Genomic DNA, 22531 nt, shown 5'->3' with positions numbered 1-22531 from the left:
TATTTTGTTTCTTGAATCAAAGCCATATCCATTTTCCTATCTTGCAAAAAATTTTTATCTTTCTTCTCTTTTCAGACCTTTCCACCCCTCTGATATTCCAGCTTAGTGTCTTCATTAAAAACAAGTATGTCACTGGTTTCACCCATGTGGAGCTGATTATTCCACAAAGCCAGTCCCTCTAGCCAATCTCTCCTTATCTTGCTTCTCCATGTGTGTTAATTTTTTAATTACCTCAGATTCTTGCCCCTTGTAATCAAATCCCAAACTTTTCCCCACCTGCAATGTTGCATGAGCTTCTTGAAGAATATCCTTGTGAGAAGATGGTTGCTCTAGAGTTGGATTATGGTTGTATGAAGTGGGTACTATTGTGGATTTTGATCTCAGGCTTTTGATAGTGCCTTTGCTTGTTCCTGCCCCTTTCGGCCCAAATCTTCTAGCAAACCCAGATAACCTACTTGCTAGCAAAGGATATTTGCCCACATTACTTCTTATTACTTTCCTTTGCCTTTCTTGAACCGGTTACTAATGGAACCTGAAATAAATGGGTTGATAGTTTCTCTAGCCTCTGGCTGAGAACTTATCCCTGATGCTCCACACACTGGCCTTACAGATGGTATATTTAATCCAATAGCAAAAGGCCCAATGGGCTGCAGTCCCGAATGGGTATGATCAAGGACTACTTCAATAGGCTGTAGCCCAGATTGATCAGAGCCCAAATCTACCTCTAGACGAATGCCAGATCTTTCCTTTAGAGGCTCACTTAGGCTCTGAATAAAGCCTGGGGTGAGTATATGATCATTTACTATAGGAGCTACAAAAGTTGCTTTTTGAGTATCATGATTGCACCATGTTCTTAGCTGCAAATTTCCCACTAGCTGATCTTGAATAACTTTTTTAGCATCATGAGTACACCACTACTTCTACTGCAGGCTTTTTGCTAGCAATGATGATTCTACCGCAGTTGTGCCCTCTTCATTTGAATTTCCCGCACAGTTGTTACTCTCTGTCACTGTTGATACAAGACTCCAACTACCACCAACAACTAAGTCATTCATTGCCTTCATCTGATATGTCATAGCCCCTCTTGCCATATCATACGCTCCTTTCACTTTATCTTCCTTGTCATCATCTTCTTCCTCTAAAATGTTTTCTTGAATGAGTTGGGGTACACCATTAACTTTGGAACACATAGCTTCCTCTACCTCCTTAGAATTTATTTCTTTACGGCTGGTACAAACCTCCTCTGCACTCTGCCCTTCAAATACTCTAACTGGATAAACTCTTCCTTTGCACTCCAGATTGATACTTGTACTTATCGGATCCATAACATTTGTAACTATTCTAAATCTTTCACGTCAAAATGATTTAGGTGTACCAATATCTCCATCTAAGAATACCATATTTCCCCAAAGTCTTCCTATCTTTCTGAAGGTATCTGAGTTCCATAGATTGAAGGGCACCCCGTAATAACTAATCCAAACATGTCTTTCATGTTGAAGATATATACCTGATTTCACTTTGTGATATACTCACACCAGTCATGGAACCACTCCTTAAGTAAGGATTTTTTGCTCATCGAGTCTGCCTTGGAATGAAATGTAATGATTATACCTCATCCTCCTACTTCTCCTACTAGCACATTCTTTACCCCTTTTTTTATAAGTTCGTTTTTCACCTACAGAATAGAGTGATTTGCTCTGAGTCTCATGAGCATGCTCTCATATAGCCACCCATTACCGACCTCTTCTACTCTGATAGTTGTGTGCGGTATAGATCTGGGTTGAGCTTTTTTGATAACCTCTGCAAACGACCTTTCATCCGTGCCTTAATTTCATATATTTTTGTTTGCCATAGCTGATTTGTTTCTAATGACTGTTGGTCGTGCTAGTAGGGATTTCAACCTCTGTCTTTCCTTGATACGTTTAGCGTACTCAGCAATATTGACTATCAGGGATTTGTCGTCTACCCACAAACCATTTGCTTTTTGTTCTGCTATAGTAGCTACAATAGAATAGTCATAACAGACGAATCCAAATCTTGTGTTTGTTAATTTCCTTCTCTTTTGTGGTATGAAGACATCCTTGACCACCCCAAACTTCGTGAATAGATCATACAAGTTCCTTGGTGCCATGGTTAGGCAAGTTATCCACAAAGAGTGTAAACAAACCTACTCTTCGATCTTCAGACCACAAGTTAAGATTTGTTTGTCTTCCTCTTTTCTTAACCACTGGAATCCAACCTCCTAGTCTTTCTTCTTTTTTTTTTTTTTTTTTTTTGATCGGCAAAACGAAAGACTTTATTAATGAGAAACCATACAAAGTATGAAGGATACATCAATAAAGAGAAGCTTGGAGCTAAACAAAGCTCCAACCTCCTAGTTGGTGAGGGACCAACAGAGAAAACAAAAGAAACATCAGGAACATCACACCAGCAGACTCAATGACTCCTCCATTATGATGCTCACCATTGTTTTCCAATTTCACAGGAGCAGAGCAAAACCAGCATAACAGATAGATAGCAGATAAATAGCAGAGTTGTCCCAGCTCATTGGATTACACACTACCTTTAACCAATCCAATCAGAACCAGATCTAGAAACCAGATCAGGTAAATAAAACAGCCAGCCCTTCAGATAGTCAACACTTCCATGCACTACTACAGCCCAACAAACAATTCAAGTACACTACCTAAAACTACAGCAGCCCTTCAATCAAACCAAGCACCAAGTGCAACAATAATCAACACAGAATTGCAAAGCTTCATCTAGCAGATCAACACATCAGAGGCAGCATGAATGTAATCAACAGATTAGACAAGCAGGCAAAGGCAGCAACTGGAGGCTTTCAACAGACCATAAAAGACGCAACTAAACATCAACCTACTGAAAGCATCAGAAACATCACCCGAAAGCCAAGATATAGACTCATTAGCAACAAATGATTTGCCTCCAATTGAGAACAACATCTATCGTTGAGAAAGAAAAGTCCTTGAGAGAATTTTTAAGCCAAAAAGCTAATCTGAACTTAATAGGATCCCACAGATTAGCTGGGTTCAGATTAGCATTGGAGAAGACACACTCATTTCTAAGCTTCTAGAGTGACCATAGAACTACAAATGGAATAGCTCTCCAAAATTTCCTGAGAGGGCTCTTAAATTTGACACCCATCCACCAGCTGAGAAGATGTGCCACTGATTCTGAGATGCACCATTGAAGCCTCCATTCAAACAACACACGAGACCAGATGGACCAAGAGAATGGGCAGTGGAGTAAAATATGCTAAGAAAATTCAGAGGCAGAATTATAGAAAGAACAGCAGATGGAGGCAAAGATATCAAGGATGCCAAGGTTTTGCAAGAACTCAGCAGTTTTGACTCTATTTTTCCAGGCCAACCACCCAAAGAAATGAACTTTGGGTGGTGTTACTCCAAATAAATTTACTAATACAAAGATTAGGACCATGAAGAGAAGTGCTGAAGGAATATAGAGAAGACACTGAGAAATAGTATGAACCTGCAGATACAGAATTCCAAACTAGACTATCAGCACTAACTGGGTTCAGAGAAGGAACAGAGGATAACAAAGCAATTAATCTCACTTCATCAGCCAGCTCCCAAGCATATAGTACTCTTCTATAAAGGAAGTGCCAATCAGAGTTGCTGGTTTTCCTAGCAAAAAATTGGTGGAGAGAACCATTCTTTTCTATAGAAAGGTTGAATAAAGAGGGGAACACCTCCTTGAAACAAGAGACACCACACCACCTATCATGCAAAAATTTGATTCTACTGCCATTCCTGACCTTGATTTTGCAGTTCCCCGGGAAGAAGTTGAAGATGTTACTATTCTGAGACCCAATGAATGAAATATCCTTCCACACCCTAGAGTGCTTATAAGAAGAAGTGAGAGAAGGATGCCAACTATGCACTTCAATTTTGTATTTGCTGCACACAATTTTCCTCCATAGTGCATTTATTTGATTCCCAAATTTCCACCACCATTTGAGAAGTAGGCATACATTCACATCTCTAATCCTTCTAATACCCAGACCTCCCTGGACCGAACTCTTTGTGACCTCGGTCCATTTCACCAAATGAACTTTTCTTTTTAGTTCATTACCACCCCACAAGAAAGCAGCTTCAATCTATTCAAATTCACGAGCCACACCTTTAGGCATCTTGAAGAGAGAAAGGTAGTACACAGGGAGGCTTGATAATATAGACTTGATCAAGGTTAATCTTCTAACAAAGGATAGCAATTTCCTCTTCCAACTTGATAGTCTTGATCTAATGATGTCAAGCACTGGCTTCCAAGTGGATTTCCTACTTGGGTTGGCACCTAGAGGCAGCCCTAAAAATTTCAAGGGCAAGCTACGTACCTTGCAATTCAAAAGGTTAGCAAAAGAATGCAATGACTCAGCTTCCACCCCCACCCCACAGACTCAGCTTCCACCCCTACCCCCAACCCACAGACCAAACTTTTGTGGTAGTTGATTCTCAGTCCGAATAGGACTTCAAAGCATCAAAGCGCTCTTTTGATAATTACGACATGATCCAAATCAGATTCACAGAAAAGAATAGAGTCATCCGCAAATTGAAGATGAGATATAAGAACCCCATGAGTCCCAACCCGAACACCATTGAGGATGCCAAGATTAAGGGCTCTGGTGAGAAGAATATTGAGCCCTTCAACCACTATATTGAAAATGAAGGGTGATAATGGGTCCCCTTGCCTAAGACCTCTTTGCAGAGAGAACTCTTGCGCTGGTGAACCATTCACGATGATGGAGATACGAGTAGTATATACACACGTTTTCATCCAAGAGACCCATTTAGACCCAAACCCAAAAGTAGACATCAAAGAGAACAGGAATTCCCAATTTACTGAATCAAAGGCTTTTTCGAGGTCCAACTTGATAATCAACCCTTGCTGCTTGGCCTTCTTCCAACCATCAACCACTTCATTGGCGATGAACACCCCATCTAGGATGCTCCTACCTCCTATAAAAGCTGACTGAGTTTCACCAATGATTACTGGCATCACTAACTTCAATCTATGTGCTAGGACTTTTGATAAAATTTTGTAGAGTGAACCAACCAGGCTAATGGGTCTATAGTCAGACAGGTTGCAGGGGTTGTCAACCTCTTGGTCTTTCTTTGCTTTCCATTTCTTACACACAAACATTCATATGTAGGTCCCCACAAATTATGGGTTTCACTCGCATGTAAATTTTATTATTTCATTATAATTTTTAATGAGGTAGATTTTTTCTAGTCCAAAATCTAGATTTGGAGGCGCTATTTGGCTTTGGGGGTCTATCATAGATCCTATTTTGACAATTTAAATCGTTCATTTTTTTGGACATTTTGTGTATTTCATTCACGCAAAAAAATAGGTCGATTCGACAATCATAACCTATTTAACTTATCACGCTTGTCACAAAAAAAAAAATAGATAACAATTTTGTTTTTTTGAAATAAGTCACACATTTTTTGGTGACAAATGTAATAAATTGAACAAGTTACAATTATCAGATTGATCCAAACTTTTTTGTGGATGAAATACACAACGTGCGTGACAAAATAAATGGTTCAGATCATTGAAATGAGACCCGTGATGGGTTTCGCGGGCCTAAACAGCACCCTCCAATCTAGATTAGATTTTGGATCTGGACTGGAGGGATCAGCCTCTGATTTTTAAATGCTACTGTTATAGAAATAAATCTTCCGTGATTTATTTGAGTGATATTAGTGTTGTTAAATCACAAAATGAAACTTATACACTCATATATCTATGAGCTCCACACATTATAAGACCCATGCATATGTGAGTATATGTATGTATTCGATTTTTATAAGTTGTTTTTGTTTTAATAGCACTACTTAAACTTAAAATACCAATCCATTGGAGGCTCCAGCTAGCTAATTTTCTGCTAAACTACCCGACAATCAGTTGGCTTTCTCTAACTTTAGTCTTCAAGGAAACGTTTCCTTAACAATACTACCTTCCTATCATGGTGAGAAGGGGGAAAAAAACAAATAAATACAACTTCATGCTTAAATACCAGATAATTACTGTATTAGAGCTGAAAATCTTAAGTGATTCGTGATTAGATCAAGATTAAAATATTCCAAATCCCAATTATTCAAAACACGCAATTCAAATCATTAAGCACTTACGAAAGTGATTTAGATTATTATTTTTGTGAATAAACAATAAATCGACACAAACGATTTTTACGTGAAAAAAATCACAATTGAAGAACTTTCAATTGTAATCAAAAATCACGGGCGAAACGCCACTAATCAATCCACTACTGAAGAAAGAAAGATTACAAAGATAATACACAAATTACCCAACTCAGTCAATTTGCCTTCAAATTTTCTGTAACTCTTTCACCAAGCCTTCGTCTCAGAACTGATCCACCTGAAGTTGAATCCACAACTTCACTTGTCGAATTAACGACTACGTACAGAATCAAACGCCTTTAAAACTCTCCGTTTGAATCTTCGAAATCCACCGAAGAATAACACTCTTGTATGTGTATTCGATCAACCTCCTTGATGTATGCTTTTCAATTCATGAGTTTAATACTCATTCAATTTTATTAAGGAAAACTCACAAAAAACTCTCCAAAAGAAAACTTTAGAAAACTTTAAAGTAGATCTGAAAAGTAATCCTAGTTTTTGGAGAAAACCAATTACTTATAAAAATTTGGATTTTGAAGCTCGCTCGAGCGAACCTTCTCTCGCTCGAGTGAGAACCTTAACTCGCATGATTTCCATAAGTGCCTTCGCTCGAGCCACGAAACCTTCGCTCGAGCGAACAATGAAAACTTTCAGGTTTTAATGCAGACGCAGTCTTCGCTCGAGCTACACATGCTTCGCTGGAGCACACATTCATCTCTTTCAGGTTTTTGCCAGACGTAGTCCTTCGCTCGAGCAAGGACTCCTTCGCTCGAGCGAGGAAGACAAAACAGTAAGGAAATTGTACAACTCAATTAACAAAGTTGTTCGCGGGATTGACAAGAACAAGAAACCTAACAAGAGCTATGAATTTAAATGTGTGGGAGAAAAAAAAAGTACTATTATTGGGTTGTATTATTCGCTATGGTCAATTTAACAACTGGTCTCACGTATTTGTTCTTTCATGCTCTAATACAAAATATGTCTTGGTAATAAAAGTACCTTGCATCATCTTATAAATCATTTTAAACATCATTCGATGCTGATGTGGATGCAAACAGTGATACTCTTGATGATAGCCATTTGTTTTTTCTTGACAGACCCCCAACCTTATCTTAGATCATTGTCATTTCACAATGAGTTTTTGGACCTTGGAAATTGAAATATTTGGTGAACTCAATCAAAATATGTACCATACATAGAATGTGCACTATTGTTTCTCATCTAACATCTAACAGTCCTCACAGTGGAAGAATCAGTTAACCATGTTAGTAAAGTATACAAAATGAAGAGACTAGTGCATGAATGTGACTTCTTTTCTTTTTTTCCAATTTCCCCCTTTTTCTTATCTCTTTACTCCTTTTTTTATCTTTATTTTCCTCTTTAATTTGAATGTCTGCACTGTGCCCGTACATCAGGGCACACAAAAACATGCATGCCAAGAAACAATTTTAAGATAGGTGAGTTGATCCAAATACATACAACAAAACTTGACTAGCTTGGAGAGAGTTAACCAGACAGCCATTTCATTAATGGGTCCATCGTCCAGGTGAAGATCTGGAAAGAAAAGACAAGATTATTTTCTAAGAAGTGGCATGCATTATTGCACTGTAGTAGTCACTAAATGTTTTTGAAGCCCCCACATAGATGTTGTTTGGCCTGTTTGGATCTTAAAAATGTAATAAAGAAAAAAGAAAAGGAAAAGAGAAAAGTGAATTAAATAAAAGTCAATTTTTTCTACAAATTCTTCTTTCTGTATTTTCATATAAAATTTTCGTAAAATTTAATATTCAAACACAACATAAAACAAAATTATATGCGATTCAAGCTGGTGTAGATTTCATGGGATGATACATATGAAGAGGCATACCACTATGGCTTATTGTTGTAGTAATTTGGTACTAAAATAAAATCATCGATAGTATATATACATGATAGATTAAAAGTTGCTTCAATAATCAACAAAAATGGACAAGCCCTTTCATGGGTGGGGATGAAATGAAGACTTTTAAAGCACTTCCCTCCATTTATTGCATGTAACACTGTAGCTAATCTTGTTTTGTTGATTAAAAGAAAAGAAAAGGCTACATAATTTTATTTTAGGCAAAAGCCTTATAGCCTAGAAAACCTAGAGGCAAAGCTTTTTTGCCACTGAATTCTCTTTAAATCCAGTTTACAAGGACAGTCACCAAAAGAGATGAAACATTGCAATAATGGAGTTCAAAAAGGGCCTCTTGCTTTGGCCCCCCACTACTTACCCCTTCATCAAAAAAATAAAAGCCACCATTGTAAAGGCAACAGCTTTAGGGTTGCAAGAGAATATGCATGGATCTCCTCCTCCTTCAACTCTTGAATAGTTTTCTAAGCTCAACTTTTAGCTCCCATCAAGCACTCATCAGTACCACCTTTTCCTCTCTGAAAAGTTTGCCATTACTAAAACCTCTCTCTCTCTCTCTCTCCAACATCTGGACCACTTTATCATCAACTTTGCTTTTCTTCAAGAAATATGCGTCTTATGATTCTCTATTCTCAAATCTCCGTGTCCCAAAACATTTACAATCATTGGATTATGTGAAAATCTCAAGGTACAGAAATCTTGAGATATGATCCAGCAGTTGTAAGTGTTTTGGGACAGGGAGGCAGAGGAGTTTGGAAACAGAACATTATCTAGTGCTGAAATATGCAGTCTGTAAAATTCCCATACGATCAAATCCAACCGTTGACTGATGAAGGGTGACAGATGGACTGAAAACCAACGCCCAAGAAATCCCTAGTTTGCCCTGCAGCAGCAGCAGTACCGTCTTCATTCTGTATATTCCTTCGCTTTGACGGGTACATCTGCAACTGATTAAAGGTGGAGATATCATTCACTGAGCTCTCCACAGCACTTCTTCCAAGACTAGTTGTTATTGGGTTTGTACCATACATTCCAAAAAACTTGTTCCCATCTTGAACTTCATTGTTGTTATTGCACTTAATCTCAAAGCTTCCCAGGAATGATGATGGGTCGGTAGTAGTAGAAGTTGCACCGATTTGCGCAGCTTTCTGCAATAAAGCTGTCGCAGACATAGTTGCCGAAGAAGATGTTTGATGTGAATGGTGTTGGGTGCTATACAAGGAAGGAACACTAACAAGTGATGAGGAGCTTGTTATTTCTTCAGTATTGATGGAAGAAAGCTTGTTTCCAAACACCCAATTCAACTGATAATCGGATGGTGGAGGATTCGAACATGGAACAAATGGGTCACCATAAACTGGTCCTGAACTCACCGACCCAATTTGATGAATCTCTTGAAGATTATTATTGTTATTGTTCATCCATGGTGAGAGACCTCGTTTGCTTGGATCAATTGTTTCATCATTGTTTGAGATTGGCTTGAAAATTGAAGAGAAATGTTGGGGCATGCCATGGCCTGTTGGAGTTCCAATGAAATGGTAATTGAGGTTGTTAGTCATTGCATTGTTGATGCTTGATGCTGCGGTAACTCTAGCTGTTTCTTCAGCCAAGGCATCACAAAAGGCCCTATGAGTGATGAAGCTATCTCGCCTGTTTGCAAAAAATTCATAACTAATCAGTACATACAGCAGAAAGAAGTACATATGTGCATATCAATGTTAAGAAATGAAAGGTGAGAACAAAAATTCCCTTTAAAAAAAAAAAGGACAAAAACAAAAGAAGATTGTATGGTGAAAATCTAAACTTTGATTCAGGCTCATCGACATGGGTTTGCAATAATGAAAATGGGAAAACATCTCAGCTACACAATCAAGAAAAGTAACAAAAGGAATTATTACTTCCAAGACATGCCTAAGACATTGATTAACAGATAAAGAGATACAATACAAATTTAAGAAGATATTTCAAGTAATGAAAATCAACAATATGTCTTCTTGACAACCTTTCTTGTCTTCACTATCACTACAGGAAAATAGGGATTTAACGGCGTTTAATTAACGGCGTTTTAGTAAACGTCACCTTTTTTTAATAATTAACGGCGTTTTTTAAACGCCGCATTTGTTATTAGTTAAAACGGCACCGTTTTGTGAATCAAGACGTTTGAAAACCGCCTCCAAATCCTGTCTCTCTCCACACCCTCTTCTGTCTCTCCAAACCTTTATTTTGAAAACCCTATTTTGAGCACAGCCGTCACTCACTCACTCTCTTGCTCACTCTCTCATCTCTTGCTCTCTCTTTCTATCAGAGGTTCGATTGTTCTTCAGTCTCTTACTCAGTTATTCTTCTTCGATTCTTCTTCAGTTCGGTGATTCTTCTTCGAATTCGAAGTTCGATTTTGAGCAGTGCTCCGTGATTTATCTCCATGGATTTGGAACTATTCGTCTTCTTCGATCAGAGGTTAGTTGTTCTGTTTGTGATTTATCTCTGTTTCGGATCAATGTTTTTCTTAGTGAATACTTTTGTTTAGGGCTCTAGGTCTTAAGCCCGGGCTCTCGATTCTTCTTCACTCTCTTACTCGGTGATTTTTCTTCGATTCTTCTTCTGGTTGGTGATTCATCTCGGGATTGCGATATCGAAGTTCGATTTTGAGCATAGCTCCGTGGTTGATCTCCGTGGATTTGGAACTCTTTGGCTTCTTCGATCAGAGGTTAGTTGTTTTGTTTGTTTGTGATTTATACAATATGATTTACAATATGATATACAATATGATTTACAATATGATTTGGATCAGTGTTTTGAAAAATTGGTCTAAGTGATTCCATCTCTATTTCAGTAATTGTTTTTCACTGATGTGTTGCTCTGCACTATGAGATCTAGATTGTGCTTTCAGTAATTGATCTCAGTGATTTCATCTATGTTTAAATTGTGTTCGATTTGTCATCGATGTGGTTATGAAGAACAGCCAACTATTGATGAAGGACTACATCACAACTGCTATTTGGTTTTCTAATTCTTTCGGAAGCAGTGTCATGATATTAATTGGATGTTGTGCCTTGTCTATTGTTTTTCTTTCTTGGAACTGTTATGTGGGTTGAATGTTTAGATAGGTTAAAATCTGCAAGATCATAAGATTGTGTTTAATTCATCTCATGGTGATGATGGCAAATTGAACAGTTAATTCACTTCTTTCATAAATTTTAGCAATTTATTCATTTTATAGCAATCATGCAACAAAAAAGGTATTAGTTAATATTATGTTTTATGGACTACTTGCCTTTAACAAAATCTTGTATTTTAAATTTTAATACCGTTCAGGTTTAGCACCTTTCAGTACCGTGCTATGTACTCTTGCAAAATCATCTCTTCATTGTTTGTGCTATTTTTTGTTTTTTTTTTTTATAAATAATTTTCATTTTAAATGAATGGGGTGGGACTACTGTAACCCATGCAGATTATGGGGGGTTTAAATCTATAATTGTTGGCATCTTTTGCTCAAGACCAGAGAGGAAGGTTATCATTCAGGGAGGAGAGTTGAGCTGTTATTTCTTCTTTTTCTTATTTATTTATTTGCCTTTGTGCAACACTTGTAAAATAATGAAAATTTGCAGGTAGCTGCAGTACCCGAGGATGTTGGCACAACTGTTGCTCTTCGGGCCATTGGTCACTACCTGACTGCACATGATATCTTGGTTGGAGTTCTCAACTTTTGTGCATTATGGTTCTGTTGGAATTTATGGCTATTAATTCTTTATGCTTCTGCAGGTTGTGAGTGGCGATCTTGTTTGTGATGTTCCCCCAGGGGCAGTGGCTGCTGCTCATAGGCGACATGATGCCGTACTGACCGCAATGCTTTGCTCTGCTCGTGTCAGTGGACCATCAGAGTCTGGTTCTGCTGGTGGAAAGGACAAAGGCAAGAAACCAGGACGCTATAATATTATAGGGCTGGATCCCACACAACAATTTCTTTTGTTCATAGCAGCTGGTTAGATCTCTATACATATTTATACATCCATATTGTGATCTTAATTAAAAAACAAACATTTATGTATCATGTACAGAGAATCCTAGGAGTTGAAGTTGAGAAAGATATTAGAGTTCAGAAGAGCATTCTCCGTGCAGTGGGGCAGGTCTGTAAATCTCCTTTGTTAGAAAAATATTCTTCAGTGCGTAGTGCAATGACTGAGATGAGTTTCTTCATTTATTTATTGGTTGTTGTCCCTTGTTATTTGTTTACTTTCTAAATTAATTCCTTGCTGTCTATGCCCATGGGCCCACCTTAATAAACAAATTCCTTGCCGTCTATGCTCATGGGGCCACCTTTTTTTTTTTGGGGGGGGGGGGGGAGGAAGGGGGGGCGCACTGCAGAGGAATGTTTGCAGTCAAAGATGTTACTGGTGACCTTCATATTAATCTTCTCTGGTTGTCTTTGTACCCAAGAAAAAGGAAAAAAAGAATTTAATTGTTGTCACATGCTGAGTGCATTCTTCTCTTTTCCCTAAATTTTCATGCCTCCTCATTTTCATCTCCTTCATTAAAACAGCTATTTCTTATCTTTCTCTGTTGGCATAGAAAATAATTTTATTCTGTACCAGAAAAGAATAAGGAAAGAAAAAAGAAAATCATTTGTCAGTTTGATCTATTGCTCTTGTGGGCCTGCGTAACTGATTAGAAATTTCAGTCACCAGTTTGATTTATTGCTCACGGGGAAGCACACATGATATCTAATAATGTGTAATAATTCTTTGTTCCTTGTTTTGTTGCCTTTTTTAAGACCATTTCGACTGGGTAGTTGGTTCTTATTGGGGGCTCTGTTTTATCATTAATGTACCTTTGTTTGGTTGTTTTTCTGTTGATACAGTTTCTGATTAGAAGTTTATTCACTTGAGCAGGAATGGTGATGATGATTCAGTAGCTAAAATGAAGGCCGCTGAAGATGCCCTGCAAGAAAAGGAGAAGGTAATATTTTTTTGGGTCTGCTACCTGCTATAAGTTGTAGCATTATTTGATTATTTGAATAATTTTTTCGTCCATAAGATAGGACATCTGCAGGGGCAAAGATTAGCCTTAAATTTTTTTTTATTTTTTTATTTCATTTCTCTGAGTTTTCAACTTTATCATATTGCATGTATTTGTTTGGATAGATTTGATGTTTCTGCATGCATTCTGTTGGCTTATAAGTTAACTGTGATTTGCAGCAAAAACCTTCATTCGAGCTCTCTGGGAAGCTTGCTTCGGAAACTAACAGAGTCAGAGGTGATAATCTAATTGCATTCATTTTAGGATAATGAATTTCATTTTGTTATTCACTTGGCTGAAGGGGGCACTCTTAAATAGAGCTGTGAACATGTTGATTTGTTGGTGTTAATAAATGTTATACTGCGTTTTGATGATTAAGGGGTGATCTCCTGCTTTCCATCATTTTGAATATGGCTACCTGAATATTGAGATATATCTTTTTGATTTTCTCAATCTGTTGCTTTGCTTGTATTACCACATGCTTTTCCTAGCTTATGACCTCAGTAAATTTCCATGGCAGTGACTGACACGTACTCACATATAGTCCTTCGAACATAGTTATTAATGTGCTGCATCGGAATGGGCTGGCCCTTTCTAAAAGTTTCCCACAAAATTTAGAAAGCTATTTTTGTAATATTTTTTTCAATATTGTCTTGGGAAGAAAATTTTCAAATATTGCTCTAAGTGAATATATTACATTTATGAAAGTTGCTGTTTAATTCTATCATCACTTTATAAGCAATGAATTTGTAACTTAATCATGTGATCTTATATGGTTTGGACTATGCTATGATTTGTTAAACATGTTAGTAATGTTTCAGAATAACTCCATTATTGGTTTTTGGTTGGGCAGCCCTTCTCCCCCCAACCTTTCTATTCTTGTAGATTCACATCGCACCTACAATGTCAATTGAAACAGATTGAATTGCTCAAATGGGGATTTGGAGCATCTGTTGTTAGAAGTGATGGTCACATGAGCTTCTACATATCCTTGTTATGTCTTTCGTTCTTTTCTTAATTAGATGTTACTTTGCATCAGGTGTGACACTGCTGTTCAATGAACCCCCAGATGCTAGAAAACCAAATATAAGATGGCGACTGTATGTTTTCAAGGCTGGTGAAGTGCTAAATGGTATTTATTTTAAGGGAAATATTCCTGCATTAATTTATTCTCGCGGATGTATATTTTATCTTTTCATCCATGTTTGAAGTATATATTTATTGTGAGAAATTTCTAATTGCTTGATCACCAATTATTTGAAAAGCTTAAGTTATTATGGACCCAATCATGTGTATTAAGCTATCTAACACCCCTCCTCCGCCTTATCACGTCTAACCCCGCCTTGCACATGGAGAGGTAAATAAACAAAGACACAAACTGAACTAAATAAAGTGCACAATAACAAACATAATGGGAAAAGAAATATAGGATGACACTTGAACACGAGCTCCCTGAAATACCATGTTAGATCACCAATTGTTCCAATCCAAGAGTTTAAATTCTTACGAAATGGTTCCAACAATATAAAGTTGATGTAGGCCCTTTTGGGGGTGAGTGGGTTTGGACTTGTAAGCCATAGTGTGGGTGTGTGTGAGTTCCTTATCAAGTGGTTAAATAAAAAAAAAAGAGTCACCTATATGACTTGTAAGCCATAGTGTGGGTGCATGTGTTCTTTATCAAGTAATTAAAAAAAATGTGTTCTTTATCAATGCTTTTTTCATTAATTATAGACAAACTTTCCAAATATATGGATCACCTTTAAAAATTTGCAATTCATGGGTTGAATTAGGTGCATGCATGATGGTCATTGGCTAATAAAAAATGTTGATTAAAGTTTAAAGGATATTTTGTGGGGCTTTTTTCACTCCTGTCCAAGCCATAGAAGAGACTACCGTGCTTTGTATTTACTTGGATTTTAGATTCCACTAATGCTTTTGATGTCTAATTTTTTTTTTTATTCACCTGATTTGAGGACTGTTTGCGCTTTTTCCCTCCAGAAATGTTCTCTGGAAGGTAAGTCATTGCTTCCATATTTTCTTTGGTTTACATTTCTGAAATTCTTTTCCAATATTTTTGATATCTTGGAGTTCTATCTGTTCTGTTAGATCTGGATCTTGGACTGGTGGCGAGGGGGTTTGGGTTGAATTATCTGGAAAAATGCATGTCTTAGCCCAGTTTCTCTCCCAGCTGTACCAGAGAACAGATGATCGAATTGTCTTGGTCTCAAACTACACACAGGTAGTTCTTAGATTGATTCTTGCCAACTGAAGTAACTGGTTAGTCTGAAGTACAAATCAAACAATGTATTGGTCCATTAATTGAATATGCAACTATGTGAGCTGACTTGATGAAACAAGTTCAATTTACATCTGTCAGGAAGAGTTTGTCTTTCTCTTGAGCGGCAAGGCTAGTGGTTGTGGCCTCAATTTGATAGGTGGGAATCGACTGGTCTTATTTGACCCTGATTGGAATCCTGCCAATGACAAACAAGTAATTACTTTCCCTAAATTTTCATACAGGACCTTGACGTGTTTCAAAAAAGAAATAACCCTATTGTTTTTCCATGGCTTCTGTGTTTTTGTCTTTTATTGTTATTATTATTATTTTTTGACTCATGCAGGCTGCTGCAAGAGTCTGGAGAGATGGACAAAAAAAGTGAGTGTATATCTATAGATTTTTGAGTACTAGAACCATTGAAGAAAAGGTTTTGACACATCAATAATTTAGTTAATGTTATTACCACTTTTGTTGCAGTTTGAGAACTTGATGCGTGATTTGTCTTTGTTGCTTTTAAGAACCGCTCTAATCTTCTGCAGGTGTACCAGCGTCAGATGTCAAAAGAAGGGCTTCAAAAAGTAATTCAGCAGGAACAAACAGATAAAGCTAAGGACCAGGTACTTGTTCTGATGCAGCCGTGGTGCTATTGGAAATGCCTTTAAATGTATAACAGCAACAGTGGTAATTACAGGGGAACTTTCTCTCAACAGAAGATCTATGGGATCTATCCACATTTCGTGAGAATGTGAGGTACGTGTCTCCTCACATTTCATGAGAACACAGGTAACCTGTCCATCAACTTAGTTTTTCTTTTTTTCATCCTTTTCTTTAAGAGTATGTCCAAATCACTAATTTAATGCAACCACCAATGAGTTAACTGAATAGTCTTTATGATGTTATTGACCATCCATATAAACAGCATTGTTTGGTGCTTTTTGCCTCTTATGTGCTATACAAATTCTTATACCAGTTTCACATTTTACCCTATGCACAAGTCTCCCTTGTGTCTTTATCTCGTTTTTTCATTCATTCCATTCCTATCCCTAATTATTGGGTGTTAGGAGGGGTAGATTGGGTCTGACCAGTCTTTCTTCTTTGTTGCTTTTATTGTTGCCCTTTGTAATAATCTAATCAACCTATTGCTTAGATTGGGTAGATTGTGCCATTTGATGCTTTCTTCAAAGCTATGGTCATATCATTTTGCTTTTCCTTAGCGTACTTCTTTAGATCTTCGCTCATTGCTTCAGTTAGATTCATTTCTCGGAACTTCATTTGCTTTTGAAGTAATCTGTTCAATTATGGTAATCATGTTTGATTGTTGATGCTAGTTAGATTACATACTTTGTTCTTTGTGGTATCATCATCATCATCAGGGTCCTTGTAAAGGATTTATTTATTTTTTATATATATTTATTTTATAAGAAGTTGTAGAGGATGTGATTGATTTCATCGTCAGTTATGGTAGTCTGTGCTTGTAATAATCATCCAATTTGGTTCACATTGTAGGAAATGACACCTGCTGTAATTGAGGGAAATGATCAAGTCACTGGTCACATTATTTCCACTACAATTGGTGGAAAAAATGGCGAGCCTAAACGGGTGAGGGCTACATTTATTTAATATTCCAGTTCTAGTGGCTATTATTGTTAAGTATGTAATAAGCCGCTTGTATTTTATTTCTTTTGGGTGTACATAAACTATCCACTGTTAATTCTTGTAAAAGGTTTAAATTTATTAATAATTTATCTACTTCCTAGGGAATTTGTTGTTTTTGCAGAGTTACATGTCCTCTTTAGACCTAAGCATTGAGACATTGAAATTTTTTTTATGTAGTCTGAAGGTTGAACTTCTGAGGAGATTCACAAGTGAATGTCTTTTATTTTATTTTATTTTATTTTTGGGTAATTCCTGCAACTTGGGAAGCTAAGCTGTTGATTTATAATGCCTTTTGCAGACCATTAGTTACATGGCTGAGCGTGTAGTGGGTACTGGATCATTTGGAATTGTTTTTCAGGTAATGTAATCTGAGTTTTATTTGAACTTCAGTAATTCCAGTATCGATGATGATTTAATATCACTTTCATTCAGGCAAAATGCTTGGAAACTGGAGAAACTATGGCCATAAAAAAGGTCTTGCAGGACAGGCGGTACAAAAATCGTGAGCTGCAGTTAATGCGTTTGATGGATCACCCAAATGTGGTTTCTTTGAAGCACTGTTTCTTTTCTACAACAAGTAAAGACGAGCTTTTCTTGAATTTGGTCATGGAATATGTCCCTGAGACTATGTACCGCGTTCTGAAGCATTACAGCAATGCAAATCAGAGGATGCCGCTCATCTATGTCAAACTTTATACATATCAGGTTTGAATATATATATATATATATATTCTTTGTTACTCTTTTATTTCCCCTTAGCCTGATAAAAGTTGAAAATACTTGTCAGATATTTAGGGGGCTGGCTTATATTCATACTGTTCCTGGGGTTTGCCATAGGGACGTGAAGCCTCAAAATCTTCTGGTATGTTATTCTATATCTGCTTTCTTGACTGAGTTGGAGTGTTTATCTTAACCTGCTGTCTGTTTATTCGCAGGTTGATCCTCTCACCCATCAGGTTAAGCTTTGTGACTTCGGAAGTGCAAAAGTTCTGGTATGCTTATTTGCCTTGTCAATTATGTTTTACATTTTTATTGTCTACAATGTCTAAATATTTAACTGTTAAGAGCAGACAGATCAGTTCTTTCTGAATTACATGTTGTTCTACACCATTTGAAGTTCCAATTTGAATTACATTATAAGTTATGAAGGTTGTATGATACAATCTGATGAGTGGCAGTACTCATGTGAGGATTTTATGTGGAACACATTTGGACTGTGATAATGTTGGAAGTGAAATTTTTTTGCAAAATTTATTGCATCTAACCAGATTTAGGAGCTATGTACTTGTGAACATGAGCTTCGACTAACTTGACAATGCCGTTCATTTGTAAATAATGCTCGACTTTCCTTTATATGGACACTACTCAAATCTAGGGTTCTTAGTGAGTGAAGCCAGCTTGGCATGCTATAGGCTGGCTGTTCCTTCTTTCTTTCTAACAAATTTAAGAGGGATAGTCGGTTGACTACTTGCACAAAATAATCCACAAAAAAATCACCTTGCTTGATCACGAGTTTCCATGCATGCTAATAAGAGAGATAAACCAAGAGAGAGGAGACAACTAGGCTCTGTGGTTTGTTCCTGCACTATTGTTTTTGTTTCTTTTTTGCCTTTCTTTCTTTCTTTTTTTGGGATAAATTCGCTGCATTTTGATATCCTTATTTCATCCAGATTTATTATTAATTTTATGTTTGATTTCCTTGTATTATTTTTTATCACAGAGTTGAAAATTTGTCTAAACATAGATTGTGATCCTATTCCTCTTAATTCATAAGTCTCTCTCTCTCTCTCTCTCTCTCTCTCTCTCTCTCTCTCTCTCTCAATTACTATGCAAATGCCTTTGACCTGCATTAGGGATTCTTTTTCTTGATTTTCCCATTTAAACTACTGGGCATCATGCTCAATTCTTCTTTGCTTTGGTTTACTAAATTTCATTTTATGATAAAGGTGAAGGATTATGATGCAGAAAATTACAAATTATATGAAGAAGTTGGAGGTGTCAGCGCCACTGTTCACCGGGCTCTCTGCATTCCTTTGTGTTGACTGGGATTTGGGAATGTATCCTGCTCAAAATTGTCTTTGTTGTACATGAACCTATTATGATTAATTGAATACGAATCCCTATTCTGCAGTGTAATGATGTGTAATATGCTTGACTATTCCATTGCATCTGCATGTGCAAGCAAATGACTTAACCTATTTTTTCTTTTTATTTTTTGATTGTGTTTGTTTGATTTTGGTTTAGACACAATCATGTAATTTTATTTAGTCAATATATTGAATTTTATTTAGTCAATATATTGAAGTAGCTGTAAAATTTTATTCATATTATTGTTATTTTTCAGCTTTATTACAGGTATGTTTTTTAGTTAAATATAACAGATTCAGAACAATTTTTTTTTTTAAAAAAAGAGCTATAACGGCGTTTTTTCAAAACGCCACTACAGTGCCAACGGACATTTTTTTAAAATAAAAAAATCTATCACGGCGTTTTAAAAACGTCGCTAAATATTGGATGACGTCATTTTATTATTATTTATCGCATTTAGCGGCGTTTTTAAAAACGCCGCCTATACTAATTTTACGACGTTTTAAAAGCGTCATAAACTTATAGCGACGGCCGCGTCCTCGACGTTTGGCGATAAGCGTCACTAAAGGAATTAGTGGCGTTTTTTATACATATAGCGGCGTTTTTAAAACGCCGCTAAAAGTCATTTTTCCAGCAGTGTATGATCCCTCTTTTCATCCCCCAAAAAACCCAGAGAGAGAGAGAGAGAGAGAGAGAGTAAGAGAGAGGTATTCTAGTGCTCCTTGACATAGACAAAAATATCACAATCACTTAAAGTTAAAATACACTTACAGGCCTCATTAGCCTCATTAGCCTCCTTATCTTCTTCATTTGGGTTATCTTCTTCAAAAGATTTAATTAAATTACAACACTATTACTCTAAAATCTAGATAGAGTAGAGAAACAATTACCGCGAAAATATTGTCCCACAGTCACATTTGTATTCCCTAGTGCCACAGGTTTTCGAGTGTGCCTTCCAATCTGACTGCACAGCATATCGCTTTGAGCACTTCTCACACTTCCACTTCTTCTCCCCGTGCTTTCGAGAAAAGTGCTTCTTTATACCAGTTAGGTCTCCAAGAGCCCTCGAAGGGTGGTGGTGGACACAAGTCTTTTCGGGGCACACGTAAACACGCTTCCTAGGTTCCTTGCTAGTTCTCTGCTTGAGCTTCCATGGAAGGTTGTGTCCTCGCCGATGCAATTGCAAGTTCTGATCTCTCTGAAACCCTTTCCCACATATCTCACACAAGAATCTGTTGGTGGCCATGAGGGTCTTGGGCGATAAGGCGATGACTTCGGCTTCAGGATCTGAGAAATGATTGTTTCATGATTACCCATATGTCAAATAATGTAAAAATTAAATTTAATCATGAATATCCATGAATATACCAGTGCTCATAAAGCTAGACAGAAAGAAAGAAATCCACAAGAAAAGCTAAACAAACATGTAAACAAAAATAATAAAAAAATTGGGTAGAAAAAGGAGAGGCCTGCCTGGAGTTCCTGGGAGGTTTCTCTTCTTCTTTAGAGGGGGAGGATTGGATCCACCAGTTGGGTTTTGAACAAAACTGTTTGGAATTGTTTCTTCTGCCATTTTCTCGAACATGTCAACTCTTTCTTCACAGTCTGGTTCAACACTTCAACCCACAAACAAACCCTAGAAACGAAAAGGAGATGATGTACAAAATCTTGAAAATAGAATTGAAATAAAAAAAAAAAAACACAAACACAAACACAAACACAGAGAAAGAGAGAGAGACAGATACCTTCTGTTATATGTGATGTCAACCTAAACAATAGTAGTCGATATCTGGAGAATTGGATCTGCCTGTACTCTCTCTCTCTCTCTCTCTCACACACACACACAGAGAGACAGAAACACAACAAGGGGAGTATTAGAGATGGAATTAAAAGAAGACAGCAGAGAATGAGTGCCTTGATAAGGTTATAACCTTAATAACATGAGCTGATAAATTGGAGGATTAGATCTCTCTCTCTGTCTGATACGTCTTGCAGTCTTTTTTTAAGTGCTTTTGGTTGGAATGGAATAAAGAGTGAAAAATATATATTAGTATTAGATGGGATGGGAGGCGGTGAAAAGTGAAAGTTGGGGGTGGCCAAAACCTAAAGGTGTATGATGACACATATGATGAGTGAGAGGCCCTGGGAAAGGGAAAGCTACTCCCTCTCTCTCCCTCTCTCTCTCTCTCTCTCTCTCTCTCTCTCTCTCTCTCTGCTTTGCCTTTTCCACTGGAATGATTATCCCATAATTTGCTTGCTTTTTTGTTTTATATTTTTCTACTCTGCTCTCTTCCTAGCACCATGCTTAAAATATTTGTTCTTTATTCTAAAATATTAGCTTAACTATTTGCAAGTGCCCCACATAAATTTGTGAGCAACTCTCTTGTTTATCCTAAGCAATACCAACATATAAAGTTGTAATCTTACTTACAAAAAATATATATATATATATAACAGTACTAATTGTTCAATAATATTACAACATATCAAAAAAATTTACTTGAAAAATTATCTCAAAAAACAAATCAATAAATTATACTTATTGTAAGAATGACTTATATTTCATTAATTTTAAATTTATATCATACACTTTACTTTTAAATTATGTATCATTGCACATTATGAAATATACTTTAACAGTGATAATATCATTATCAAATATGACAAGAGTTCTAGTAGAGCGGCTCAACAGCTCTACTGAGCTGGCAAGGCATGCACTCAAAAAATAAAAAAATAAAAAAGACAAAACACAACAAGAAAAAAGAGAATGTTATTTTAGAGCTCTAAAACATTTTTCTATCATTATATCCAATATCTACTTGGTCATCCTCACCCATGACGTTTTTTAAATTACTCTTTGGAGATCTACCTACTTTTGCAAGGTTGTGGTTTTGTCTGTCAAAAGAGGAAGCAATGGTGCGGATGCTGAGTATAGGTATTATATGAGTATATTGATATGGCAAGATTTTAAATTAAACCAAAAAAAAAAAAAAAAACAGTATGTTTAAAGAAAATGCATTAGATACATATTTCATATACCCGATTTGTATATAGTTGCATTGGACAATTTGTTTCACGAGATCGAATACCCTCTAATAAAAATTTACTGAAGTATAACTAAAACGTTTATTGGTTAGTAAATTCTTAAAAAAAACAAAAAACAAAAACAAAAAGGATCATTCATACAAGGACTTCTAAATTATTGAGAAGTAGCACTTTACTCCTAAACTATAAAACCGACCTCTTTCCATAGAAGGTCCAACTGATATGTTTTTTTTATAATCTAGAGGTCCATTAGTATGGTTTTATTATAATTTAAGGGACAAAAATAATTTATTAGTCAATTTGTACATATTTATAATGTAGAGAGAGTCAAGGTTTAGAGGGTTTTCATGTAAATAACTAAAACATAAACAA

At 36.6% G+C, this 22531-nt stretch overlaps 2 protein-coding genes and 1 long non-coding RNA gene across 7 annotated transcripts; 2 read left to right on the top strand and 1 right to left on the bottom strand.

Moving 5' to 3' along the window:
* Positions 1-8222: 8222 nt before the first annotated feature.
* Positions 8223-21365, bottom strand: NUC (C2H2-like zinc finger protein). The gene is made up of 4 exons (XM_082883659.1): positions 20860-21365; positions 20588-20750; positions 20005-20401; positions 8223-9726 (listed from the first exon to the last, which is right to left on the bottom strand). Exons 2-4 carry the CDS (start codon positions 20697-20699, stop codon positions 8886-8888), a joined length of 1350 nt encoding a protein of 449 aa, XP_082739785.1. The 5' UTR covers positions 20700-20750; positions 20860-21365; the 3' UTR covers positions 8223-8885.
* Positions 10265-11678, top strand: LOC145797167 (uncharacterized). The gene is made up of 3 exons (XR_014338364.1): positions 10265-10533; positions 10604-10783; positions 11528-11678. It is a non-coding gene; the product is annotated as an uncharacterized LOC145797167 (long non-coding RNA).
* LOC145797166 (shaggy-related protein kinase iota-like) lies at positions 14204-19362 on the top strand. 5 transcript variants are annotated; one of them, XM_082883663.1, is made up of 7 exons: positions 14204-14224; positions 16877-16969; positions 17325-17384; positions 17459-17731; positions 17814-17888; positions 17962-18018; positions 18992-19362. In XM_082883663.1, the coding sequence occupies exons 1-7, from the start codon at positions 14222-14224 to the stop codon at positions 19115-19117; spliced, it is 687 nt and encodes a 228-aa protein (XP_082739789.1). In that variant the 5' UTR covers positions 14204-14221; the 3' UTR covers positions 19118-19362. The 5 variants fall into 5 exon arrangements, with proteins under 5 accessions (XP_082739789.1, XP_082739787.1, XP_082739791.1 ...); XM_082883661.1 differs by lacking the exon at positions 14204-14224 and adding an exon at positions 16056-16153; XM_082883665.1 differs by lacking the exon at positions 14204-14224 and adding an exon at positions 16056-16153 and having other exon boundaries at positions 18973-19362.
* Positions 21366-22531: the final 1166 nt, after the last annotated feature.

The sequence above is a fragment of the Camellia sinensis genome, chromosome 8, assembly GCF_055761805.1.
Source record: "Camellia sinensis isolate YWXY chromosome 8, ASM5576180v1, whole genome shotgun sequence".
Classification (NCBI taxonomy): domain Eukaryota; kingdom Viridiplantae; phylum Streptophyta; class Magnoliopsida; order Ericales; family Theaceae; genus Camellia; species Camellia sinensis.
The sequence above is the reverse complement of the archived record's forward strand: the minus strand, read 5'-3'. Positions and strand labels throughout refer to the sequence as shown.